The 25556-nt window shown below is 41.9% G+C and overlaps 1 protein-coding gene across 2 annotated transcripts in view; it reads right to left on the bottom strand.

The window, feature by feature from the left end:
• Dgkh (diacylglycerol kinase eta) overlaps positions 1–25556 on the bottom strand; it is a 159621-nt gene that overhangs the window by 35277 nt on the left and 98788 nt on the right. For both annotated transcript variants that reach the window (XM_034498972.2, XM_034498974.2), the window contains exons 7-17: positions 25205–25311; positions 24425–24550; positions 20304–20406; positions 19017–19176; positions 16552–16660; positions 16307–16446; positions 11185–11269; positions 7834–7919; positions 4882–4981; positions 2263–2536; positions 1147–1254 (exon numbers count right to left, since the gene is read on the bottom strand). In XM_034498972.2, the coding sequence (XP_034354863.2) occupies positions 1147–1254; positions 2263–2536; positions 4882–4981; positions 7834–7919; positions 11185–11269; positions 16307–16446; positions 16552–16660; positions 19017–19176; positions 20304–20406; positions 24425–24550; positions 25205–25311 (1398 nt within the window). The remainder of the gene's footprint in view (positions 1–1146; positions 1255–2262; positions 2537–4881; positions 4982–7833; positions 7920–11184; positions 11270–16306; positions 16447–16551; positions 16661–19016; positions 19177–20303; positions 20407–24424; positions 24551–25204; positions 25312–25556) is intronic.

The following is a 25556-nucleotide window of genomic DNA, read 5'->3' as shown; positions in this document are numbered from 1 at the left end:
AACAGTTAGAGCCAGACACTAGAGAGAAATGTATCAGAACTGAATGCCCTGAAGGTTCAATGACCATCGGGAAAGCAAATACAAGAATTTGCCCACAGATGTTGACTATCTGAACTTCGCTGAAACTAATTTTGATTTTCCTTAAGAGATTTTAGTTCAATCAAATAAATTTTTCTCAAAGCAACAATAATAACAACAACAAAAAATGATAGAGAACAGCCATTTATGACACACTGCACAGCAGACAACATTCTGGACACTTGTATATGTAGTAAATTAGTCAACCTTCACTATAACCCAATTAAAATAAGATACTATCTTCTTCATTTTTAGTTAGAAAAACTACAGAAAAGCTTAAAAAAACAGTCTGAGTTTGAAAACAAAATGTTAATGAATTTTATGAAACAGGTCTGATATGTTATGCTGACTTTTCTTGAGTAATTATAATTATTTTCATACCACTTCATACCATTAATATTTTAACTTCTGTCTGTCTTATCCAACAGTAACTGGAAACCTTCCCTTATATTATGTGAAATGCTAAAAGGACAAATTCATCTCCTATTGAAAGCCAAAAGGCAGGGAGACAGTTAATAATTTTCAAGCAACAATATAATAATTTCTAGGCAAAAAATAATTTGGCACAGACAGAGTTAAAATTAGAAATCTTTTCATTTTACAGCTTAACTTCACAACAAGCATCGGTCAATCAGCAAAATATAAGGGTCTGCTGACTCCCAAGGGCCAAACTTGATGCAGGAAAGACCAACAACTTTCTTGCAATTTCCCAAGGAATTTGAGAGCAACACCAGGCTAAAGTTGGGAAACTTGGGTATTTCTTCTCAGACACTTAATCATCTTTAGTCCCGTGACACTTAGTTTATTGCTGGTCTGTAGGTATCTCTTAGATCTCATGAGAGATATAAGAATACTTGTCAACCTAACTCATCTGTTGCCATTATTACTTTAGTGTTCATAAATAACACAAACTGCCCAAAGGCCTTTAGAAAAACAGAAATTCAACAGTTCATTTCAAACTTAAAACTAAATGCAAAGTCAGTTGTAACTGATTTCTGAATGACATCATCACTGATTTCCAAATGATGTCATCACTGTTTCCAAATGATGTCATCACTAATTTCTCACCTGATAATGAGTCTTTTGTATCATCCTCTTTAGATTCATCTGCTTCTGTATCATAGTCACAAGATGGACTAACTGGTTCACAGGGTTGTATTGTCTGCTCATCCATAGCTTTTAGTAGTAAGAAGGGAAACAGACTTGTGTAAGTGGAGATAAAATGAATCCATATTAAGATATGCTTAGGAGAGAAAAACTAAACCAAGTACCAGATGAAATTGTACATTTACAAAGCAACACTATTTAGTAACAAAATTAGAGTGATGTCTGTGGATACTGATGAGTCTAAAAAAAAAAAAAAAAACTAAATGAATTTGTTATGGTTACATATTTACTAGAATAAAACTGTACATCAATTTAAATCAAAACACAAAGCCCAATTACAAGTTACACACCTGGAAGGGGACTCCCAGAATCAGCCATATTTAAGACAACTTTCATCTGGCACTAAAATTCAAAGAAGCGTGTACATTATACTCATATAAAAGTTTAAATCTAGGGGCTGCAGACATGGCTCAGTGGCTGAGAGTACAGACCGTTCATGCTCACGTTTGGTCTCAGCACCCACAGTGGGCAGCTCACAAGCGCCCATAACCTCCATCTGGGAGGATCCAGTGCCTCCTGTGGCACCTGTCCTGCCACACACCCTCCCACACAGAGACACTCACTCATGCATGCACAGAGGCAAAAATAAAAAGTAAGTCTTTTAAAATTTAAAGATTTATACCCTTTTAAAAGTTTTAATGATGTTAAGAAATCAACATTACTATTGCTTTACTATCAGCAGCTATGAGATTGATTTTAAGAAGAGATGTCAATAAAGTAAAAAGGTTGACATTTTTAGACTTGTTCTATAGCTATTTTTTTTTTACTTAAGTTGGGATGGAAATATTATAACTTCATTGACTTCTGAAATCTTAGTGTACGCGTCTTTACAATGCAGATCTCCACTACTGAAGTTAGACACGTCTAAAGTGCAAATTTCCCTTTAGTGAACTTATTGTCTTCTATCGTGCTGTGAGCCTTGTTTGTAAATGGGTATCAAATCCGAGCACTAAGCACACTGGCTGTCTGCAGCAGGGATGCTGCGGCCTCTCTGAAGCTGATTTTGCGAGCGTGTACCTTTTCCAGCTTCTTCAATGACTTTCCTCACAGCTTTCTTTAGACTGTTGGCTCGAAGCATTATTTCCCGGGGCTTCACGGCCTTCTGGGAGGAGGGTTTCCCCATGTCATTCACCAGCTGGTCCTTGCTTTCACCCAGGGACTCTTCACTGGCGGAATCCATGGTGTCCTCTTCAGGGATTGCAGGGCCGACCCCTGGGGGAACTCGGCTGGCTTGAGAGTCTGCGTGCAGGGCTTGTAGCAGCTGCTCAAGCTTTTCATTTAGGACTGAGCACTAGGAAAACAAACAAAATATTCATGGTGGTGACAAACAAAGAAACAAGTATCAGCAAGGGTAATAGGGAAGAAATTAAAACATATTACGTTGGCAGATGTATTTTTTTATGCAAGATAAAACTTTAACCAGTGGGAATAAAAAAACACCAACATTCAAGAAGCTATAGTCTTTTATTCTGCAGATTTTTGTTTTGAATACATTTTAAATTTACTGAAGACAAAAAAATGACCTTTAAGTGAGTGGGTCTTAATGTACAGAACTGCTTGTCATTAGCTGACTGATAAAGACCTATGGCCTAAATGGCTGAAAAACACTACAACTCTTGTGCCTACCCATTGACTCATACCTCAGAATCACTAAATGCTATCTCAGAATTGAAACTCTTCTTAGAACAAATTTTATGTATATGGGAGTTTGCCTGAATGCATGCATGTATACCATGTGTGTGCCTGGTGTGCACAGAAGCCATAAGAGGGTCTCAGTTCACCTGCAACAGGTGCTATGTGAGCCACCAGGGGTGCTTGAAACCAAACCTGGGTCCTCTACAAGAGCAGTCAGTGCTCACGAGCCCTGAGCCATCTCTTCATTCACCACAGGTTCAAATTTTTACAACCTATGAACTGCTTTTCTTCTTTAGAATGCAGCCAATACTAGGTTGGAAAATATACAAAATACAAAAATACCAGGGTTTCCTTTCAAGGTATTGACTTAGCGAACCCCTTTTCACATCATGAGCTGTAGGCATGGCTGAGCTGAGGCTCTATCTTGCAAAGAACGGAACAGTGTCCACAGGGCTTCTGTGCCCAAGAAAGATCATGAAGGGAAATGCACAGGAGTGAGGAGGGGAACGAGATGGGCTACAGAAAGACCAAGCACGGAGGTCTTGTTTCTTTCTGCTTTTTTTGTTTTTCTATAGGAAAAGAAACATCTGGGATCAAAAGTGTTAATGCTACCACCTAGGTACCTTCAATCTCCACAGAATTCCTGGTCTGCCCTCCTCTACTCTATGTCTCTGTCTTTAATGAGCAGCAAAGCAAAGTCACAGGTGAAGGACTTCCAAGAGAGAGAGTGTGGCTAAGTGAGAGTCCCTGCCTCCTGAAACTCTCCACAGTGAGTGAAACACCTCAAACGTTTACTTCAGTGTCTTTGTCAAGGGTACATAAGGAGGCTGCTGGTTTTTACACATTATTTCTGTATTCTGCCACTTTGCCAAAGGTCTCATCAGTTCTAAGAGCACTTTGGTAGAGTCCCTAGTCTTATAGAAAGAATCACAACATCTACATGGCAGGGCTGCTGCCACATGGACTCACAATAGCTGTGATTAATATACAAGACCTGCATAAGACCAGCAGCTAAATATTCCAGCATTGGGGAGGGGAGGGAGGGGCTCTGGAGGTCACACCCCTAGGCTAAGGGGTTATTGAACGTTGATGACTTCTCGGGAAGGGAGGACGGTGGCCATTAGCAGATTTCCCCATTCCCCAGGGGATAGCCCCACACCCATGTTCACATGAGCGGCACTAACAGTGGGATAAAAATGAAAATTATGCAAGAAAGACCTGAAATTGGAATGGCGATGTGGTGGGGGCAGGGACTCTGTGGGGATGTGATGGGGCTGGGGATCCTGAGAGAAGCTGGGAGGGGGGGGAAGAGAGTGGTGGGTATGATCCACACGGTGTATATTTGAATAAAACTGTCATAGACTAAATAAAAATTTAAAGGAAAAATTTATTTCCACTTTACAGCATGAGCCTAAGGGACAGAAATCTTCCCTTTTAAGTAAAAAGACCCTTTCATAAACCTTAAAAGTAAAGACGCTGGCTTGTAAAGTCTATATGCTATTCTTACCTTAGCATCAGAAAGCTCATAAAGGAGGGGGAAAAAATCTGCAAAGGTATGAAAAAAAAGTCATGAAAGAAATAGAAGTTTGAAGGGGACAAGGACTTGAGGGTATAGAATGGAGAGCTCCGTGCTGGGAGGGAAGTGTCACCAACGCTTGTTTGACATGGAAAGCCAGGCCTCACCCCATAGGACCATGGGTCCCCAAGCATCCTCCCCTGGCAGGCTGACCGCATGTCCCTTTAAGATGTCAGTCACAGAGAAAGGGATCTGAATTTAAAAGGTTGGCTTGCTGAATACTTCCAGCAATGCCATTTTTGTGCATATTAAAGGATAACCATAAACTAAAAGGTATTTTTGTAAATCCTCATACCTAAATAAAAACGTTGTTTTTTTCTCTTTAGGTATTTTGGCAAGAGCACACCAAGGCAATCTTTACGGCACAGCTCAGTGCTCGTAATGGCAAGAAACAACTCGCAAGCCCGTGATGCGTCCCCTCTTACTTTACTGGCCACGGCTTCGGCCACTACTGCATTTTCCAGTGTTCTGTCCTGTGCCTTCTCCACTTTGGCAACGAAGTCCTTCACAGTTTCACAGAGTATCCTTTGAGGAAGAGAAAAATGCACCGTTACAGACTATGTGCTCTCATGTACAAACGTAGTTAAAAGTAAGTGCAAGGAGCCAGACTCAGAATACTAGGGATCACTTTTACATAAGACCTCACTTCCATCTGTATTAACATATCTCAGATATACTTATAGCTTTTAAGTGAAAAACAGATACACAAGTAAGCCTTGCTTTTCATACTTATAGTAAGGTTGCACCGAACCCTTCTCAAATGCTTAAATAAGCTGTAAGAAGAATACTTTTAGATCCCTTAAAAATAATGTAGTATCTTCCACAGTTTAGGTGCTTTTCTTCATGTTGAACAGACACAAGTTCTTCACTAATTCCAGGATCTATTGGACCTACTGATCTACTAGTCAGCAAATGGATATCTTGGTAGCACACTGCTACCTGAAGAACAAAGAGGTTGTGTGTATTGGTTACCAACCAATCAGACACTTGAATTCAGTTATAGTCTCTGTAAACACTTCCATTTTCCCCACTTAAGATAACCAATGCAATAATATACAAGCCTAATTCAATTTGGGTCTCATTAGTGCCAGCAATCTATGGCTGACTCGTTTGTTTCTTTCAATTACATTTAGTGTCTTTGCAAAAGAAATGGAGAAAGAAAAATAATGTGAAACACATCTGCCTCTCGAAAAGTTGTGTAAAAAATAGTCAGCAGAATGGCATATGGATAGATTAGTTTTGGCAAAAAGTGTATGTTGATAGAAACATCTTCAAAGTGAAACATGTTCCACTAGTGCTTTTTTCTATTAAGTTCACAACTTTCTCTGGTGGCTGAGAAATGACATCTTCTATATACATCAATATTACAAAATCAAACTATACGACAGGCACAGGGTGCACACATATGCACGCACTTACACTCCAGACTTTTGAACTAGTCATCCAGGTGCGTTATTCCTAACCATTTTTGTTTTACTTCTTGCTTAGGAGTCAGATCTGCTAGCCATCTAGCCCTCAGCCTGCTTCCTGATACCAGAGATAGAACCGGCGTCTCACGTGCGCTAAGCACTTAACCACTGAGCTATAGGTCCAATTCTCTTGGAACTGGCTGACATTTCACAATCCAGTTTCTGTTCTCCATTTTTCTTCAAGATTAAAAAAAAAATGTGTATCTGTGTGTGCTTTCATATCATGTATGTGTGTGTACCACATTCATCTAGTGTCTGATGAAACACGTATCAGACCTCCTGGGACTTGAGCTGAGTTGTGGGAGCTGGGAACCTAACTAGAGTCCTCTGCAAGAGCAGCAGGCTCTTAAATGCTGAGCTATCTCCAGCTCTTTAAATTTTAATTTTAAGAGAATTAAGAGAGCCTAGCTTACCGTTTATTAGACTCCTTCATGGACTTCCTATATAATTTTTTTAAATTTTTCTTGTTAATATATAATGTACCTTTACAGAATTTCTTCACATATGATGTCAGTCTATCATAACCACTTTTGTACACGCTCTACCAGAAGATCCCCTGTTAAATTCCACTCCTGAGAGCAGACACTGCCATTCTCATCAGCTTATGTAACTCCAACCTAGAGGTCCACCTTGCCATGACTGTAATGGTTTGACCTAATTTCCTCCTGGGTTTGTGAAACTGCGTGCATGCCAGAGCGCTGACCGCTGCTGTGCTTGTGCTATTGATTCTGAGGGAAGAAGCCCTTCAGTCCATCGTTGTAGAAGGGAAAGGGACAGCCAAGGAGTCCTACTTCAGTTCCCCCACATCTCTGAGGTGCAGAGAGGCAGAGGGAACAGCCGGGTTCTGTGTATCTTGTGTCCACAGGGTTGATGACTTGATGTGCAAATTAGGAGAGTGCTTGATGTTCAAATTGTGAAAATAATCACTGTTCTGCTTTACTGTCCTGTGGTTCCATGTTACAAAAGGAATATAGGATATTCTATTCTGGAGGAAAGAATTAATCTAAATAGTGAATTTAGAGTATAAAAGATATACTTAAGGTAGGTCACGTGCTGTGGGTCTGGAATCTTATCTAAGGAGGTATCCTACTGATTTCTACAGACATACATTTGATTCACAGATCAAGGCTGGCAAAGTCAAATGCCTGCTGAGGTCAGGGGAATAATAGGTGGGCTGAACCCAGGACACAAGAGACAATTTCTGTAAGCAACACAATTCATCAAGCAAACACAACCCAGCGTTTTCCTTCTGGTTTTCCATGGCCCCGTTCTTCCATCCTCTCTCTTTGCTTCCTATGTTATAACAGCAATATGTTCACTAAGCAGGAGCTTAAAAAGCATCCCTTTGTTTATGAGCTGAAATTTCAGCTAGCTTCTGCTAGCTGACCTTCTCACAATGCAAGTATAGGATGCTTTAAAAGTAAATTGAAATTCCACATTTGGGATAATATCATAAAGCTTTGGCTTCATATTTGGGATTAAGTAAAATCTGATAGCTTCAAAATAAACTATAATTATGGATTTTAAACACACTAAGAGATGTCATTTTGGAGAATCTTACTATTTTCCTTTTGGTGATGTAAACAGTTTCTAAATAAAAAAAAATACATGTACAGGAAATAATAAATTATAATGATAAGATTTCCATGTTGTAATTAATCACTTATAATTTGCAAATAGACATTTAAATTATAAACATCTTTTATACTTTTATGACAGAAATGTTTCAAATTAAGCGGCAAAATATACTCTCTGAATATCTCCATACAGATGCTCATGTGACTAAAATTCCAGGTCAAATAATTATTTAAGGAAAATCACCAGAAATGGTGTCACCGTCAGGAAAGTCCTTTCCTCTCATGATCTCCCATAACTAAATACCTTCCTCACCTCAGCCCCACAACTCACTTGGCAGAAGATATGACCACTGCATGCTCATCAGAATTGAGGATTTTCGTAAGATGATTTGCAACGGAGTCTTCATAAATGGTCATCTGGAAAAGAAAACCCTACGCTATATGACTGCTGTTGGAGTCTATTCAACCCAGTTATGATTGCTTCAGAAATGCAGTACTCATGGCATTTGGAAACCAGGGAAAAGGCTGTCATGAAAAGTTAGTGTGTGGGGGGTGTCATTATGCAAAATGGAAATTTCCCTGACTCCCATTTTTAGAACCTGGAGTTCTTTATATGTTTAGAAAATACAATTACTGTTTCATTGTGTTTTTAATTATGCATAAGTGAATTATATATAAATATAGTATGACTAAAAGAAGTATTATTTAAAATAAGTACACTAAAAGCCAGACTAGCCCATACAGAACACTAGAGATGCAGATAGAATAGTCCAGTGATTGACACCCAACTTCTTCACACACCTGCAGAACGCAAACTGAAACCACACACAAAATGTCTACAATGCAAACAGCAGCAAGTGGAACCTGCCACAGATGACAAAAATATAAATCTCTCCTAAACAAAAGCTGACAGGTTCTAGGAAGCTACTGGACAATGTCTGTTAGACCGGAACATAGGCCAACACCAAGGACCAAGAAACTCAAGTTCTACATACACACCCAAAGTAATGGACATGTGTTCCCCAAAGACATGGGCTAGGTGGAATGTTCACACAGTGTCAAGGATGCAATGTATTCGTTCATGGGCGCACTACAGGACACTGGGAAGGAATGAGCCCCGTTACACCACAGCACAGGTGAATCTGACACACTCGACACTGGGTAGAAGGAGCCAAAGCAAAAACAAAGCATGCAAAATGATCTCCACTTTATATTCTACTTTTCCATTTTCCTAAACGACAGTCTGTTAGTGAGGAGTGGTCATCCGTGATAAATGTGTGACGGTGCTTACCAGGGTGGGCAGGGGCTTATCAGGCACAGAATGCTGGCTGTGATCTGGGTGCCCACTACATCGGTTTGTCTACTTTATAAAAATGTCCCAAGCTATACATCTAAGATATGCATGCTTTTTTGTTTATATAATACATCTCAGTCACAAAAAGCTTTTAAAAATGCAATTGTGTAGCTAAACCATTTGGTACATAACCATAAAGTTATGTGAATAAATCTCTTAGACCAGTGGTTCTCAGCCTTCCTAATGTTGCGTCATTACGAAGTTTAATACAGTTCCTCATGCTAAATGACCCCCAACTACAAAATTACTTTGTTGCTACATCATAACTGTAATTTTGCTATTCTTATGAATCACAATGTAAATATCTGAACTGCAGGATATCCAACCCAATGGGGTCACAACCCACAGGTTGAGAACTACTGTCTAAAGACAACAAAACACAGTACAATGCCCAATGTCCTGACTCTCCTCTCCTGTTGGGCTCAAACATTAACATCCTATCAAAAGAACACACCTTCATGATATATAAAAATACATGCACACTATTTAACAGCATCATGTACAGAGTCTCTGTCAAATGTTTTCTTCATGTGCATTATGTCATAAACTCGGGATTTTCCAATAGAAGTGATGGCCCGTTCAAGCTGGTCTCCAGCGTTCGTTCGCTTGCTCGGCTTCTCTTCACCCTGAGCATCAGTTTATTCACACACGATTGGGAATTCAGTAAATATTCTTCTCCACAATGCCATTTCTGACTGGCATCTTCCCAAAGAAATCTCATTTTAAATTTATGTTTAAGTCCACCAGTGGCTAATTTTTAATGTCTACCTTACCGCCTTCAAGCGCAGACCACATGTGAAAAAGCAATTTCACACACACCAGAGTAGCTATGGGTTTCCCAAGTTACACAAGACCATGCCGCCTGTCTAACATCTTGGTTTAACTACAAGAATCTCTATCTTTAAAGATCAGGACAATGGAAACTCATCTTTGAAGAATACAAAATGGGGCAATATTCTTCAGAGGTCAGCGTATTCTCTTCACTGCGGGGTGGGTAATATATGGTATGGCCCCTAATGCTATGAAGGGTTGTATTCATTAATGTCATTGATTAGTGTATTAACCACTGTAATTAATGCTACTTGAAGCTTGTGTTTATTGTTCGTTAAGGATAATTAAAGATAAAAATATACCTCTTTCTGAGGAAGAAAATAATATTTACGTCAAAGGACAGAATTAAATCTACAACAGTGTCACTTGGCAGGGTCATCACTTCCTCTCATTTTGGGGAAAAAATGAGTAACTACTGAAAAGTGCTACTGAGAAGACTGGCCTCCAGAAAAATGGGCACTATAGGTATTTTCAGATAGAATTATATAACTGAGAGTTTTGCTGGAAATTCAACAGTAAATATATTAACTTCAACAGTTGAGTATCTTGGGTGGCAGGGCTGTGCATAACTTCTGTTTTCCATTTCATATGATTCTACTGCTTTTTCATGTTTTAGAACTTTTTAAATATTTTTCCTATCTGAAAAATACAATCATCTTCTCTAAGAGTGCCCATGTCTTAATTTTGACAAGATAATAATTTTCCCAATGGAAAAAAAAGATTTCAGCTCCAAAAAGGTGAATTTTCCTAGCAAGAAAACCATGCCGCAGTAGATCAAAGGTCTTAGTGTGACAGAGCTAACGTCCCAGAAACCAGGTCATTCTGAGTTTCCACTGCTCTGAGGTTAAAACATGTCTGAAAATTTTAGACATTTGTGGTCAGCAGCAGGGATAGAAGGAAGTGAGCGGTGTTTCTTCCTTTGCTTGCTCAGGATCGATGGGCTTAACTTGGATCGGCTGTCCCTTCAGAGAGCAGGCAAACAGGAAGAGAGAAGCCACATGACCTTCCAGCCAGGACTGCTGGAACATGAGTGGAAGGGGCTTATCAGAGCTGGGCAGACACCTAATAATCAAGCAGGTCCTCATGACTGATGCAGAAGATGAGTGAGCCCTCACTAGAGGCTGCTATCTGATGGCCTCCCAGGTCATGAGAACAGGACACTGCATGTCTGATGCTGTCTACACATCTGCACCATTGAAACATCAGGGCACCAGGACCCATCATGTCTGATGCTGTCTACACATCTGCACTATTAAACCCTCAGGGCACGAGGACCCATGTTACAGACAAAGTGGTAAGGTTTGGGAAAGTCGATGACTTCAGGCTTATGGTCACAGAGAGACTCTTAACTTTGATCCTCAGGATTCTTTGCTCTGGGAGAGGAGACTGGAGGCAGACAGTGACACCATGAAACACGCATGTCACCAGTGAGTGCCATCTCTCCCATCCCCAAGATACCCCACTTCAAATGGTCAGTAGATAAAAGATTAGTCTTACGTAAAATTCTTCAGTTGCTTCTGCAGGTTCAGGAAGTAGAGACGCCTTTGCTGGCAATTTGAGCTCATACGTCATTATACTCCACCTGATGGGAGGACAGCCTTTAGTCTAAAACTTAAATCTCTAAATTCAAACTTTAAATCTTAATTAACTATTCCCATGTTGCATGCATGCATGCATGCATGCATACATACATACAACATTTATGGCATACAGTTTTATTCTATCTTAAACGGAGGGTGGGACAGAGACGAACTGTGATAACACCATGAAACATTGGCTTCATAGTTCATGATTTCCACATTCTACCATTTTCTCTCCAGTTACAGACATTCAAATACTCTAATGCCAGACCACAGCAGGAGATGTTGGTCACCCTATGTCTTACCACTCTAGATGCAATGCAACCTAGCTTCTTCTCTCTTCCACTTTCTAAATAAGGCTCATTGTAAAGTACTAACTAGGTTATATGTTATGCATGAGCTGCAACCCAGAATTCAAAAAAAAAAAAATAATAATGTCCTAGATTAAATAAATGGCTATTACTTATGAAAAGAGACATTTAGCAACTGCTCCTGGCAAAAAGATATGAGAGTAAGTGTGCGTGTGAGTATGTGTGTGTATTGTGTGAATGTGTATGTGTGTGTAAGTAAATGTGTGTGAATGTGTGTGTATGTGTACATGATATGAATGTGTGTGAGCGTTTGTGTGTGTGTGCATATGTGAGTGTGTATGTGTGTGTATATGTGAGTGTATGTGTGGATGCCTGTGCAAGTGATTTGTGTGAGTGTGTGTATGTATGTGATGAAAATGAGGTAAACACTTTCTTAATTTAAGAAACAGTAATTTAAACATGAGATGAAAGGGAATTATTTGTAGAAATAATACTTAATTCAAGAAAATGTATCCCAATTATCACTAAGTAATTACGATGCATTACTAAGTAGTAATTCCAAATGTTGAATCATTTGAAAAAGCAATTGACTTGGGATAATTCCAGATTAATATTTAAAACAATTTCCAAATTTGGAGAGAATATTGGGGGCAGGACATTATTATATTCTAACGAGAAGAATTTCTTATAGATAAAAAGCATTATAAAAGCAACATTACAACACATACAGAAATTTTATTAAAAAAGCACACACGGCCAATGATCTAAACTTCAGGAAAATCCTAAACTCAGGAAATAGATCCTAGTGTATCATTCAGACTAATGCGAGTAAGCCTTCACGTAAAAATCCAAACTTCCAGAAACGTTCCCAATAGGCATATGCTGTTTAGACTACGTGAACTCAGCAGTTACTGTAGCTCCTGTTCACTCCCCACACTGACTGGCTCCATAGCTACAGCGGCTGCTGTGAAAGACAAGAGTTCAGATTCCCAGAGCCCATGTCAGGGCCTGGAGGAGGGCTGTAGTTTTCCAAAGGAAGAAGACAAAGTAGCCATCTCAGCCAGCTCAGGGTTTAAATGGAAGACCCTGCCTCAGTGAATAAGAAAGACCAATCAAGGATGATTCCAACAAGCTCAGACCTCTACAAACACGTGCAAACACACATGAGCACAGAGAGAGAGAGAGAGAGAGAGAGAGAGAGAGAGAGAGAGAACAAAAAAGGAAAACATTACAAATAGAATTGTATTTATGTATTTTCCATACATCATGCGACAGATATATATGCTGAACATCTCAAAGCAAGAGAACAGCAGGGTCTGGACACAGAGTCAACAGGCCTCCAAATGAAGCACATACGCTAGCACAGAAACTAGAGATCACACAAATACCCAAATAAGAGAAAACTGCAACCAGAAATGTAAGAGCCAAGCCTCTGGGTTTGCAAATTGCCTAGCAAGTACAAGGCCCTGGGTCCACTCCTCAGCTCTGAGAGGAAAACCAAAAAGACAAAATAACAAAATAGACCAAAACCAAACAAAAGCAAAACAATGTAGCAACCTCCTTAGAGCTGAACTATTTCTCTAGTCAGAAGACAAGAAGCCGGAAAGGATTTCACCTAAAACCGTAACCTCCCTTGTTGCATCTCCCCCCTGGAGAGAGACTTCCCAGGGAACAGGAGAGTGGCTACAAGAGAGAGCCTAGGTGAACATTGGCACTGGCTACAAGTTGGTCAGGACTTCTCTGGTGCCTGTGTGCTGTGAGGGAGAGACGGAATCCAGACTGGGAATCTCAGCCTGGTCCCTGTTAAAACACCAAGGCTACTGCTTGGTGGCTACATGACTTTGATGGGTGTCAGGAACAGGGAGAAGGAGGTTAGCTCATTTGGGGAACTGCAGTGGCAGCAATACAAAATGAGTACCATAGACCATCAGGCAAACAGGTGGAGTTCTTTCTACTCCTACTGTCTCCGGAAGTCTGTGTCTGATCTTTGTAAAATGGTCATAATGACGCTGTTATGAACCAACTCACAGTGTAGCTTTAAAGATCAGATAAATATTGAAAAGCATACATAACACAAATTATTAAGTTGATTTTTCATCCCTGTTTTATGGGCCTAGGATCACCTGTCTTTCACAAACAGTAAAGTCACACACACACACACACACACACACACACACACACAAATGATTCTAATAAAGACCCTCACCTTTTCTCTGCTGTTTTTGGAACACCAGTGGATGTCCAGGAGTCTAACTACAGGGGTGCTATTTCTCAGCTAGCCACTTGGGGGAGTGAATTTCTAGAAACCATTTCCTAGGCCATATCAGGACAGCCCTTTAAATCTGACTCAAAAAGAAACATTTAAAATATTGTGTTGGGGCTGGTAGGATGGCTCACAAGTAAAGATGCTTGCCACTAAGCCTGAGGGCCTAAAGTAAAACCCCAAGAACCACATGGTTCAAGGAGAGAACTGAATATGAACACACACACACACACACACACACACACATGCACACACGCATGCACACACGCATGCACACACACACACACATACACACGCGCGCGCGCACACACACACACACACCCCTTAGCAAATACTCTGTATTGTTCGGAAAGCAAAGCACTGAACCAATTTAGGAAATTACTTTCAGGTGTGTTCTCCCCACCCTCAAAGCTAATTTTATTTCATTCAAAACTTTCCTTCCTTTCTGCTTCACTAAGGTAAAAACTGCCAAATACTATGTGTTTACTTTCTACAACTGGTGTTTTAATGTACATAAATCCCACGAAGTAACCATGACACCTGAGCTAGTTACCTTTACCAGTTTCTTTTCCTTTCTGTTTCTGTATGTGTATATAGGAAGTGTGTGTGTGTGTGTGTGTGTGTGTGTGTGCGCGCGCACGCGCGCGCGTGCGTGCTTGTGTATGCATGTTCAAGTGTGCATGTGCCACAGCCTGGGTGTAGACAGAGATCTGGGGACAACATGGTGTGTTGGTCCTCATTTTCCACCTTGTCTGTGACTGGATCTCCTTGTTTGCAGCTTATATGACAGGAGAGCTAGCCTGGGAACTTCTGGGAACTCTCCTGCTCCCTCCTCCCATTTTGTCAGAAAGAGCACTGTATTACAGAAGTGCCGCTGTGCTCAGCTCTGAATGGGCTCTGGAGAACCAAATGTAGGTTTGCACAGCAGGTCCGCCGAGCCACTCCCCCAGCCCAACCCCTTTTTATTTTCCCTCCCATCTATCCTTTTGCCTTCCTTCCTTCCTTTCTTTTTAACCTTGGGGATTCTGAATCTACTGCCAGCCCAGATTACAAAGCACTATGGCCCTACTAAATGAGTGTCCCCATCATGTCATTTTGGATACATACAGGCTAAGGTTCTGCCATCAGGTCTATTTGTCGATCTGTTGTCAGCAGAGGAATCAAGCATTCCGTTACAGTATGACGGACAAGGTTAGCACACCGAGGTTAGCGCTCATCTGAGGATAATTACATTTTTGACTGGCGGCTCCCTGATGCAATTTTGTTTTCAGGAAGAGTTCCACGGATGGCTAATCCTATCAAAATTGTTTTGATTCATGCAAGCTCAACTCTGTAATGATATTTTGATATTTGACTTGTACTCTTGGGGGTGGGGTAATTACGGCTTACTGAATCTTGTTCTCTTAACCCAAATTCTAAATGCCCTCGCCACAAGCAGTTAGGTTACAAACTCTGTGATCTCTGTTTTATACATGGCCTTTCAAAATGGGGTGAGGGTGAAGAGAGGAGAGGGGAAGGGATCGAGGCCAGTGTGAACAGTGACAGGTCCTTCATCTTTATAAGTGTTCTTAATAATTCCCTCTATCTCTGAGACAGGATTCATATACTCTTGTCTCTGTCTCATCTGCCTCTCCATCTCCCTCTCCCTTTCCCCCTCCCCTTCCCCCGTCCTCCTGTCCTTCCCTCTCTCCCTCCCTTTCTCTTTTTGTCCCCCCTCCCCTCTCAACCAGGGCAATCATTTTCTACCATTGAGCTACATCCCCAGCCTGGGCAGGACTCCCTTATCTTTTTACCATCTAATTATTGGGGGAATTAGCTCAGGAGGAGCCTTTCCAGCAAACTGAAAAAACAATGCTTTTCTTAGGTCTTCTGAAACCACAAGCTGATGGGTCTCATCACTCCTTATCAGAAGCTCCAGCTACAGAGTTAACTATTAGCTTTCTGATTTGAACAGTGATTAAAAGTAGTTGGTATCTCCAGCCATGGTGGTGCACTTCTACAATACTGGCATTCAGAAACAATAAGACAAGAGATCTCAAGGTCAGTCTAAGTTACATTGGGAAACCCTATCCCCAAACCACAACAAGGTAAAAATTAGTAACTACACAGTCATCTACATTTAGATAAGGAATTCTCTGGAACCATTTCTTCAGGCTTTTGTCATCCATCCATCCATCTATCATCCATCTATTCATTCATCCATCATCCATCTACCCATCCATCTATCATCCATCCATTCATTCATCCATCATCCATCTATCCATCCATCCATCCATCCATCTATCCATCCATCCATCCAATCACTCAAATTCATCTTTTATTGAGTGTGTACTTTGTGCAAATTCTATTCAGGATCTCAAAGATTAGTGAACAAGACCAGAAAGTTTGAACTTAGAGTTAGTTACTAAAATTGAAAAGATCAAATCATCTCAGGTTGCCATTTTCAGAAGGAAAACTTCTTTTACCTGTCCAACATTTTGGTACTGGCTCGTTCCAGCTTCTCCAGTATCTGAGGAAGTTGGGTGTCGTCGTCATAGGAACCTCCCCAGCCAAGAACTCGAGCAAGGTCATTGCCTGTACCCAAAGGGAGCACCCCAAGCTGGCACTGCAAAAGAACGCAACAGTGACACCTTCAGGAAACTTGGAGAACAAGGGGTTCAAGGCTAGCTTAAGCTACAGAGCAAGACCTCATCTCAAAGTGTATACTTGCCTGTTTATTCAAGTTCAGTTTATCAATCTCTGACAAAACCCAGCCTACACTTCCATCTCCTCCACAGACAAGAATCCGAAAGTTGTCAAACTTTTGGAACAATCTCAAGCTGAAAGTAAAACATTCGTTTTCAGTGTTAAGTACAAAAAAGCACTTTCTCCACTTCATTCATTTTATATACACTTCTAGATTCACATTAAATATAAGAGTTCGTATGTAAAAATTAACTTGAGTGCCATAGTTAACTCAAGAAAACTTTTGAATAGAAAAAAAGCTATGCACAAAAGTGGGGATAAATTAGAAGAAAGGGGAAATAAAAACCAAGAAGAGCAAAAGTGGAGCAGAGCCAGGAAGGATAACTGAAGGCCAAACTGGCAGTGGCATGTGGCTTTTCCATTACAGGAAACGCCACTTTCCGAGGTGTTACAAACAACTCAGAGGTGTGAACTCAACAGGTGTGAAGAACCCTGGGCTGCTCCTAAAGACACCTGCCAGCCCTCACCAATGCCTGGCTCCCAGCATCCTCCCCTTCTCCCAGTTGCAGACTTTCTTCCTTTGACTTGTGTATCCCTTTATGTCATTCTGTCCATGCCCCACTGTCCCTTAGTAAACCTTAGGTCCTACACCAACAACCTCCAGAAGTCACACAAGGAGAAAGGCTGAGAGAATAAATGTCTTCTCCAGGAGAAGACATATACCACCCCTACAAAAAACATATATGTAGGAGGAGCTAAGGTGGGAGGAGTAAGGAGAGGAAGAGGAAAAGAAAGAGGAGGAGCAAAGAGAGGGAGAGAGGTAGCCCCATGGATGATCACGCATGTATGGAGAGCAGTCCTGGGTAACAACTTATCTAGGTTAGTTAATTGGGAAACATCTATAATTATGTGGGCATATTGTTATTAAACATTACCAAACATATAAAGCCTTTGATTAATATTTAAGCTTTAAGAGTCTCATTTCCTGCAGGGCAGTGGTGGCACATGCCTTTAATCCCAGCACTTGGGAGGCAGAGGCAAGCGGATTTCTGAGTTTGAGGCCAGCCTGGTCTACAGAGTGAGTTCCAGGACAGACAGGGCTACACAGAGAAACCCTGTCTCCCTGTCTCAAAAAACCCAAAAAAAAAAAAAAAAAAAAAAAAAAAAAAAAAAAAAAGTTTCATTTCCTACCAGGCCCGCATGAATGGTGGGATGGTCTGGGCACAGCCCAGCTTTGTGCAGACAGAGTGAAAGATTGGTAGAGCCATCTCCCACGCTGGCGTCTCGTGGGTGGCAGGGCCAGTGTCTCTTGTCACCTGAGCAGACAGCATAAACTGAGCAGCATTGATGCTGCCACTCCTGGCCACAGGCCTAGGCTACGCTAGTCAGGAACATGGTGGCTGATTAAGAAAAGCCAGACTGAATGCTGATGATTTAAATATCTCCCACAACACATATACATATACCCTCACGCACAGGCACTGAAAGGGGGAGAAGCACCCTAAGGCAAATCCCCACAATAAAAATGTCAGGCAGTTCATATTCCTTTTTAGACTTAAAAAGTTATACAGCATCAAAGAATGGTCAAAGGACAGTCAAAAAGGGTCCCTTAGCATTTAGCTGAAGTCAGCCCAAGATCCTTCAGGGCTGAAGTACTAGATAGACCCCCTCCCCTTTGGTTAAGTCATGCACTGTGTGTGTATGGATAGAAATCTGAGTTAAGTCTTCAATGATGATAATTTTCTGATATTAGTTTGTATTTTACATCGATGCAAGTTTATATGATACACACTTAAAATACTTTCATATACATTTTAGAATTAGAAAGTTATACTAACATGTTTGGAATTGATCTAAGGAAGCTGAGTAACATCAAAAAGTTTTGTGTTAAATTCTCTTATTAAGGAGGCATATCTTTAATCTCAGCACTCAGGAGAGAGAGAGAGAGAGAGAGAGAGAGAGAGAGAGAGAGAGAGAGAGAGAGACAAGCTATTCCCTGTAAGTTCCAGGCCAGCCTAGTTCTCACAGACTTCAGCCAGGGCCTCACAGTCCTGTCTCACAAAACAAACAACAGCAACAACAGATAACGAGAAAGTAAAGCTGGAGACATAGATTAATGATGAGGGCTTGCCCAAGATGTAATCACCAGCACAATTCAAAAAGAACAATACTAAACCAAAAGTGGGCAAAGCTCAAATGTAGGAAGGCATGAGACCAACAAAGATGTCTAAATGAAAAAAAAAAATGTAATTTTTCTAGGTTTGGTTGTTTGGTTTGATTTTTGGAGACAGGGTTTCTCTGTATAGCCCTAACCATCCGTGAACTCCCAACACAGAGCTCCGCCTGCCTCTGCCTCCCCAGTCCTGGAATTAAAGTTGTATGCCACCACCACCTGGCTTGGAAATTAATTTTCATGAGCAGAAGAGCCAGGCACATCTCATGCTTAGAAATGTATTTTACTCAAGTAGGGATTTATCATAAATGAATTACCCTAAATAAGGCCCTCCGTTCATTAAATCAAACACCTGAGCCGGGTTCAGCAGCTGTTTAAAGCGACGGAGGAACTTCACTCCCTGGTTATCTCCACTCTTAGAGTTGACAAACACCAAGAGAGGGCTGACACAGAACGAAAAGGTTGCTCGACAGAAACCTGCAAAACAAGCCCAGGACAAGATTAATGTGCACTTCTTCTCTCTTAAATTATTAACAGGCATTCAGAAAAAGGAAGAGAAATGGGTAAGAACAGAGAACCGTCCTCACTGCTCCCACAGCACTATGATCTAGTCCCCCAGTTGAACTGTTTAGTGTTTGCACCCTAGCGATATAAAACTCGTGTTTCGGGACATACTTTACAGTGAAAAACCACAGCAGAGACAATAAGAACCTCAGTCAGTCATGGAGAGTTTGAAATGGGCACCAGCCTTACCAGTCTTCATAAGAAAAGCAAAGCTAGCCTATGCTGTCAAATGATTCATGCCCATACTCGCTGTTTTACAATATTCGAATTGTTCTTTGTAGAGGTCTGAGAAAATACTTTAAAATGTATAATAAATGAAAGATACATTGGGGGTGGGGAGAGCTGTCAAGAACGCATCCCCTGAGCTTTACATCCATACGGACAGCCGTTAAACGTCTGTGCATGAAGCACAACAGAAGACTAAATAAAAGAACACACGGCAGAAGCCATTTGCAATGTGGCTTCTGGAGACGGGAGTGATGAGCGTCCCATGCTAAAACGAGCGATGTCTCACAATCTCCTCGGCACTTACAGTTAACCCTCACCAGGTTCTAGAAATAGCAAATGCATTTAGAGGAACACAGATTCCTGCAATGAAATTACAGAAGAGCAAATCTTAACAGTAGCCCATCCTAATGGGCAGTTTCAATTATGGTGAGAAAACACACGCAAATTAACCTTTCAGGAGTTCAGTACAAAATGGCGCAATCTTCCTTCATTTGTTGGGATGTTTAAAAAAAAAAAAAAAACCCTGCAAGTCTTGTGCACTGGCCAGTGTGTTAATGACTGCAATACAGCTTTCATTTCAAAGTATTCATTTGGGCTGGAGATGTAGCTCAGTGGTTGCACACATGCTTAGCTCTTCAGGATCCTGGGTTTTATCCCCAGCATCACAAGAATCGATTAATTAGTTAAATAATCAAATAGATCTCCCAGCATTTATAAAAACTGACCAGAATAGCCAATTACAGTTTATCATAGGAAGTTAAATCAACATTAAATACACCAGAAATACACATACTTACACTACTGCTACGTACCATCAGAATCTGTGCTATTTAGTGCGATTGGAGGTATGATGGATACTTTACACTGGCCTAGCGGACAGACCGGATGGTACACGTCTTTGCAGGCAGTGTGTACCTGACAACAAACAAAGAAACCTTCAAGAACTGTAAAAACAACAAACCAATGTGCTATAAATGACACCTACAGACCTGTTTGTTCAGGATCAATACCATCACAAAATGTCCAGTGTTTAGGAAACCGCTAAAAGTGCATTTACCATTCTGGGCTCACACTGTACATGAGAGACTCTGCCCAGAGCAGTCTACTCCTGTGGTTATCCAAAGTAAGTGCTATGTAGTGAATGTATGCCCAGTGAAGAGAAGTGGGAAAAGATGAGGAATGGCAAGAAGGGAGATCTGGAGGAGGGAGAGAGGGAGGGTGGGGAGAGAAGAAACAGGAAGGATGGAGGCACAATATCTCAATGTCATGGTCATAAAATTTAATAAAAATGAATAAAATCTGCCACGTGCAAATTCTTTCTGCAGTGATCCTACAACCTTCTAATCTAATTTATCTTAGCTTACGTATGTGTGTGTGCTGTTATAAGCACATGCATGACTACTTCTTCAGCTAGACCACTGCCCTGCAAGGCAGAGGAGAGAAGCAGAAGACTCTGGCCAACTCGAGACATTCTGAGTGAGAAAACACAGGATTACCTCACCATGGAGGAGCCTAGCTGCTCAGAATAGTTAATAGTGTGTTCACCTACAGAGTCTTCAACATGTCAGCTAGTCAGGCAGATGTTTCACACACACTTATTTAATATGGCTTTATCTAATTGGTCCTTTAAGAAATAGATGCACTGACTAAGCCAAACCTTTTAGGAGGATAACTAAAATTTAGTAAAGATTTTTATTCTCCTGATGACCTCTTTGGGGACAATTCTCAACTGTGACATAATAATTAACAAAAAGAAAATGTTTTCTAGAAAAATTAACATGCACAGATAGTTCTGAGGGTGTTTTTTTCTTGTTTTCAAGACAGGATTTCTCTGTGTGGCCCTGACTGTCCTCAAACTTGCTCTGTAGACCAGGCTGGCATCGGACTCAGATATCCACCTGCCTCTGCCTCCTGAGTGCTGAGAGTAAACAACTGCTTGGTCAGATAGTTTCAAAATTTAAAATGTGTGACAATCGTGGAGCAGCACAGAAAGAGATGTGCACAACATTGCCTGGGGGAAGCGGGGCTAGCACACAGACACTGTTCGTTACAGTACATTTTGAAACACCAGGGTGGTAGAGCTTCAGGCTTTGGTTGGGTTCTCATGTGCTTCGTTGGCTCTTTAGGTGACGGAGGACGCGCTGGGCATCTTCATGTACAGTGTCCTCATCCAAAGGGAACTGGCAAGCACACCACCAGCGACAGAGTGTGGGGAGTATTAGGTCACAGGAGCTGCCCCAGGGAATGGTGAGAGAGGCCAGTATGTGTAAGCAACACAGGAGAGGGCAGAAATAATTAGGGCGAGAGTTAAGTTTGCTGGGGAAGAAGAGGGAAAGGAAGACATTCCAGAATGCCACCATGTATCACCTGTAATGGCCATGCCATTCTATACTATTTTTCTAAATGCAGGGTTACTCTTAAGTACAGTCTCCCTAGCTCAGACTGTTAAGCACTGCTTTTTATTTTTGTCTTTTTAAGATTTTATTTATTTACTTTATGTATACGACAAGTACACTGTAGCTGTCTTCAGACACACCAGAAGAGGGCACTGGATCCCATTACAGATGGTTGTGAGCCACCATGTGGTTGCTGGAAATTGAACTCAGAACAGTCAGTGCTCTTACCCGCTAAGCCATCTCTCCAGCCTCCTGCTAAGTACTGCTTAAAACTACTGAATATGGAAAGCATGCATATAGACACTGCAGAGGAAGACAACCAGCACAAAGCCTCTCTGAAACAGTTCATCACACATTGATGTGCTTTCAAAAAGTTAGAAACGAACAGCTAAGCCACAGAGGCGAGAGGCAGCAATAAAGGCACAGCTGACAGAGGCAGCAGGAATACGGGGGAGCACTGAGTCCCCAAAGGAAAGAACAGGTGAAAACAAGATTTAAGAAGTAGGCTGTGGCGGCAGTGGCAGTGCACGCCTTTAATCCCAGCACTTGGGAGGCAGAGGCAGGTGGATTTCTGAGTTCGAGGCCAGTCTGGTCTTCTGAGTGAGTTCCAGGACAGCCAAAACTACACAGAGAAACCCTGTCTCGCCCCCCCCTCCCCCCCAAAAAAAAAGAACAAGAAGGAGGAGGAGGAGGAAGAGGCGGAGGAGGTTGTGCCAGAAACTGGAGGGTCAGGGAGTGGCTGAGAGCACCAGCTGTTCAGTTGCCAGCACAGGCAAGGGGACTTAGAACCTCTCCTAACTCCACTTTCAGGGAATCTGGTGCCTTCTTCTGCCCTCCATGGGCACCAAGTGCACACATACAATACACATACATATATCCAAGAAAATTACCCATATCCAGAGAATGAAAATAATAAATCTGTGGGTTTTTTTTAAATGATGTTTTTGTGCGGTGTTCCTTAAAGGGAACGGTTTTTAAGACCGCTTTAGGAATTAGAGTTTTACTGAGATGCATAGACACCTGTTATAGTCTACACATTATCAAGTTGGGCTGGTTAGCTTTCTGTGAACTTGTCACATGCTAGGGGCATCTTAGAAGAGAAAACCTCAATTGGGAAAATGCCTTTGTAAGGCTGGCCTGTAGGCCAGCCTGTGGGGGTCTTTTCCTGATTGTTGGTTGATGTGGGGAGGCCCAGCCACAGTAGGAGGTGTCACTCCTGGGTTGGTGGTCCTGGATTGTGTAAGAAAACAGGCTAAGCAAGCCATAGTGAGCAGGCCAGTAAGTAGCCCTTCTCTGTGGAGTCTGCTTCAGTTCCCACCTCCAGGTTCCCTGCCTTACACTCTTGGCCTGGCTTCCAACCATCATGGACCATGACAAGCAACGGAAGCCAAATGAACCCTTTCCCCCCACTCTCACTATGACCATGGCGTCTTTATCACAGCAACAGAAGCCTACCAAAGACAAATGAAATAAAAAAGAAAGCAGTGCACATGCGCTTTCTAGGACAGAAGGATGGAACAGGCCACAGGACCAGGACAAAGCCAGTCATGCTAGGTTTAAAAGCAGATGGAAGCACAGGCCACCTATCAGATCGGACTAAAATGCTGTAGCACTTAGGAGTCAATCTCATTAATTATACAGTCAGAATCACATCCTTGTTGCTTTCTGCTGATCTGCCTGACACTTAACAAAAGGTTTACACATTTAAAGTATGTGTGTGTGCGTGTGCGTGTGCGTGTGCGTGTGCGTGTGCGTGTGTGTGTGTGTGTGTGTGTGTGTTTGGGAAGGTGGTTAACTTGCAAATTTAAAAGACCTTAAGACGAGAAACATTGCTGCCTGCCCTGAGCTGTGCTGTCTGCACACGGCACACCACACACAGCGCCCCCCCCCGCCCCCCCCCGCCCATCTGCACACGGCACACCACACACAGTTCCGCCTCTGCCCCCCACCCACCACCTGCACACAGTACACTGCACACAACCACCCCAGGCTGTCTGCACACCGTACACTGCACACAGCCACCTCCTTACACCGGCTGTCCTCACTCAGTTAGAAACCCTGTTCTCACAACATCTGACAGAAAGAAAACTATTCCTTGGTTCATATGCAAATTTTTTAAAAAAATTATTTATATAACAGACATATAACGTCAATCGCAGCAGTGCATAACCTACTGAGTTTGGCCCCGTGTCAGCGGACAGACCCAGGGCTGCAGCAAAATGACATTTCGGATATCAACGATAACCTAATGGCACCTTGGAAAAGGGCTTTCTGAGGGCACTATGTGGCTTAAGTCGGGGGGGTTGGGGGGGTAAATTAGAACACACATGCACAGGCACACATGCACACTCATGCACATGCACAAGCATATGCGTGAGCAAACACACACATACCACTGCCATGCTAGAGGGAATACACTTCAAATACATGAATGAGTACCACTATGTCACAAAGTAATTTGCATTGCCTCTCCACGGCAGATGAGCCAGTTAGGGAATGACGCTAATTTAAAAGCACAGACTAACTCTCACGCTTACCATTGTCTTACACCAAAGGCATTTCCAATCTTGCAGGCGAAGAACACTGCCACATGTTTTGTCACAGACTGCACACTTGGCACTCACAGGCAAGTTGCCTTCGAGCCACTGGTGAGGCATGGCAACCTGTAGACAGGAAGATGGAATGGTCAGAGTCAGAGCGAAGCCAGAGGAGGAAGGCATCCTCACTCTGAAAACGATGGGGAAGAGCTTCTTACTCTACAGACTCAATCGTGTGTCCAGAGAGTCCTTCACTCATTTTATTCTCATTTATGGACCATCTAGCCTTCCCCGAATCCTGAAGGTACACACAGAAAGGACAAAGTCTCACTTAAGCAGAAATCTAGCTGAGGAGAAAGGCTTATAGTACAGTGATCTCCAAAGGTTTCACATGCAGGCTTGACGGGGGCACTGCTGAGAGGAAGACCCAGAATTTGCAGAATGAGCATCTCAGCTAAGCACCGGAAGACCACTGAGTCTGTCAGAGAAAGATCTTTCACAGCTGCTCACCTACACATTCCTAAGCCTTGCTTAGAACAGATTCCCCTACAGGCAGAAAACTGAGGAGCGCTATGAAACAACTAATTAAAAATCAAAACTCACAATCAACACTTGCAATGTAACCCAAATAACCCACATTTCTACTTCACTCTCTTTGTCATTACGCTCCAGCAAGAGCAGACATGAGACCAGTTGCTGGGGGCGGGGGCGGGGCCGGGGCCGAGGACGGGGGCGGGGCAGGGGGCGGGGGGCGGGGGGCGGGGCAGAGCCTCAGCTTACACCATCCTCGTCTTCTATGATGTCCTTCCCGATGGAGGCTAGTGTAGTCCATTTGCAGTTGTTTGTTGCCCTCACTGCACATCTTTTGTGAGCCTTGAACTTACACACTAAAAAAATAACCATAATCATAAAAAGTTAAGGGTTTTCAAGTGAAGGAAGTCACAGCATGGCATTTTTAAAAAGGGAGAGGAAAGAGGCAACTTTCTTTTTAAAGGTTTAAGATCTGGCAGTAGTAACTGGAATCTTAAAATTTAATGTCTTTGTATTTATAAGGCAGTTACAATGTAATATAATAGATTGCTGCTAGAAAGAGAAATTAAATAAACACAAAAGAATTAGCTCTTCAGAAGAA

The sequence above is a fragment of the Arvicanthis niloticus genome, chromosome 3 (genome assembly GCF_011762505.2).
Source record: "Arvicanthis niloticus isolate mArvNil1 chromosome 3, mArvNil1.pat.X, whole genome shotgun sequence".
NCBI lineage: Eukaryota > Metazoa > Chordata > Mammalia > Rodentia > Muridae > Arvicanthis > Arvicanthis niloticus.
The sequence above is the reverse complement of the archived record's forward strand: the minus strand, read 5'-3'. Positions and strand labels throughout refer to the sequence as shown.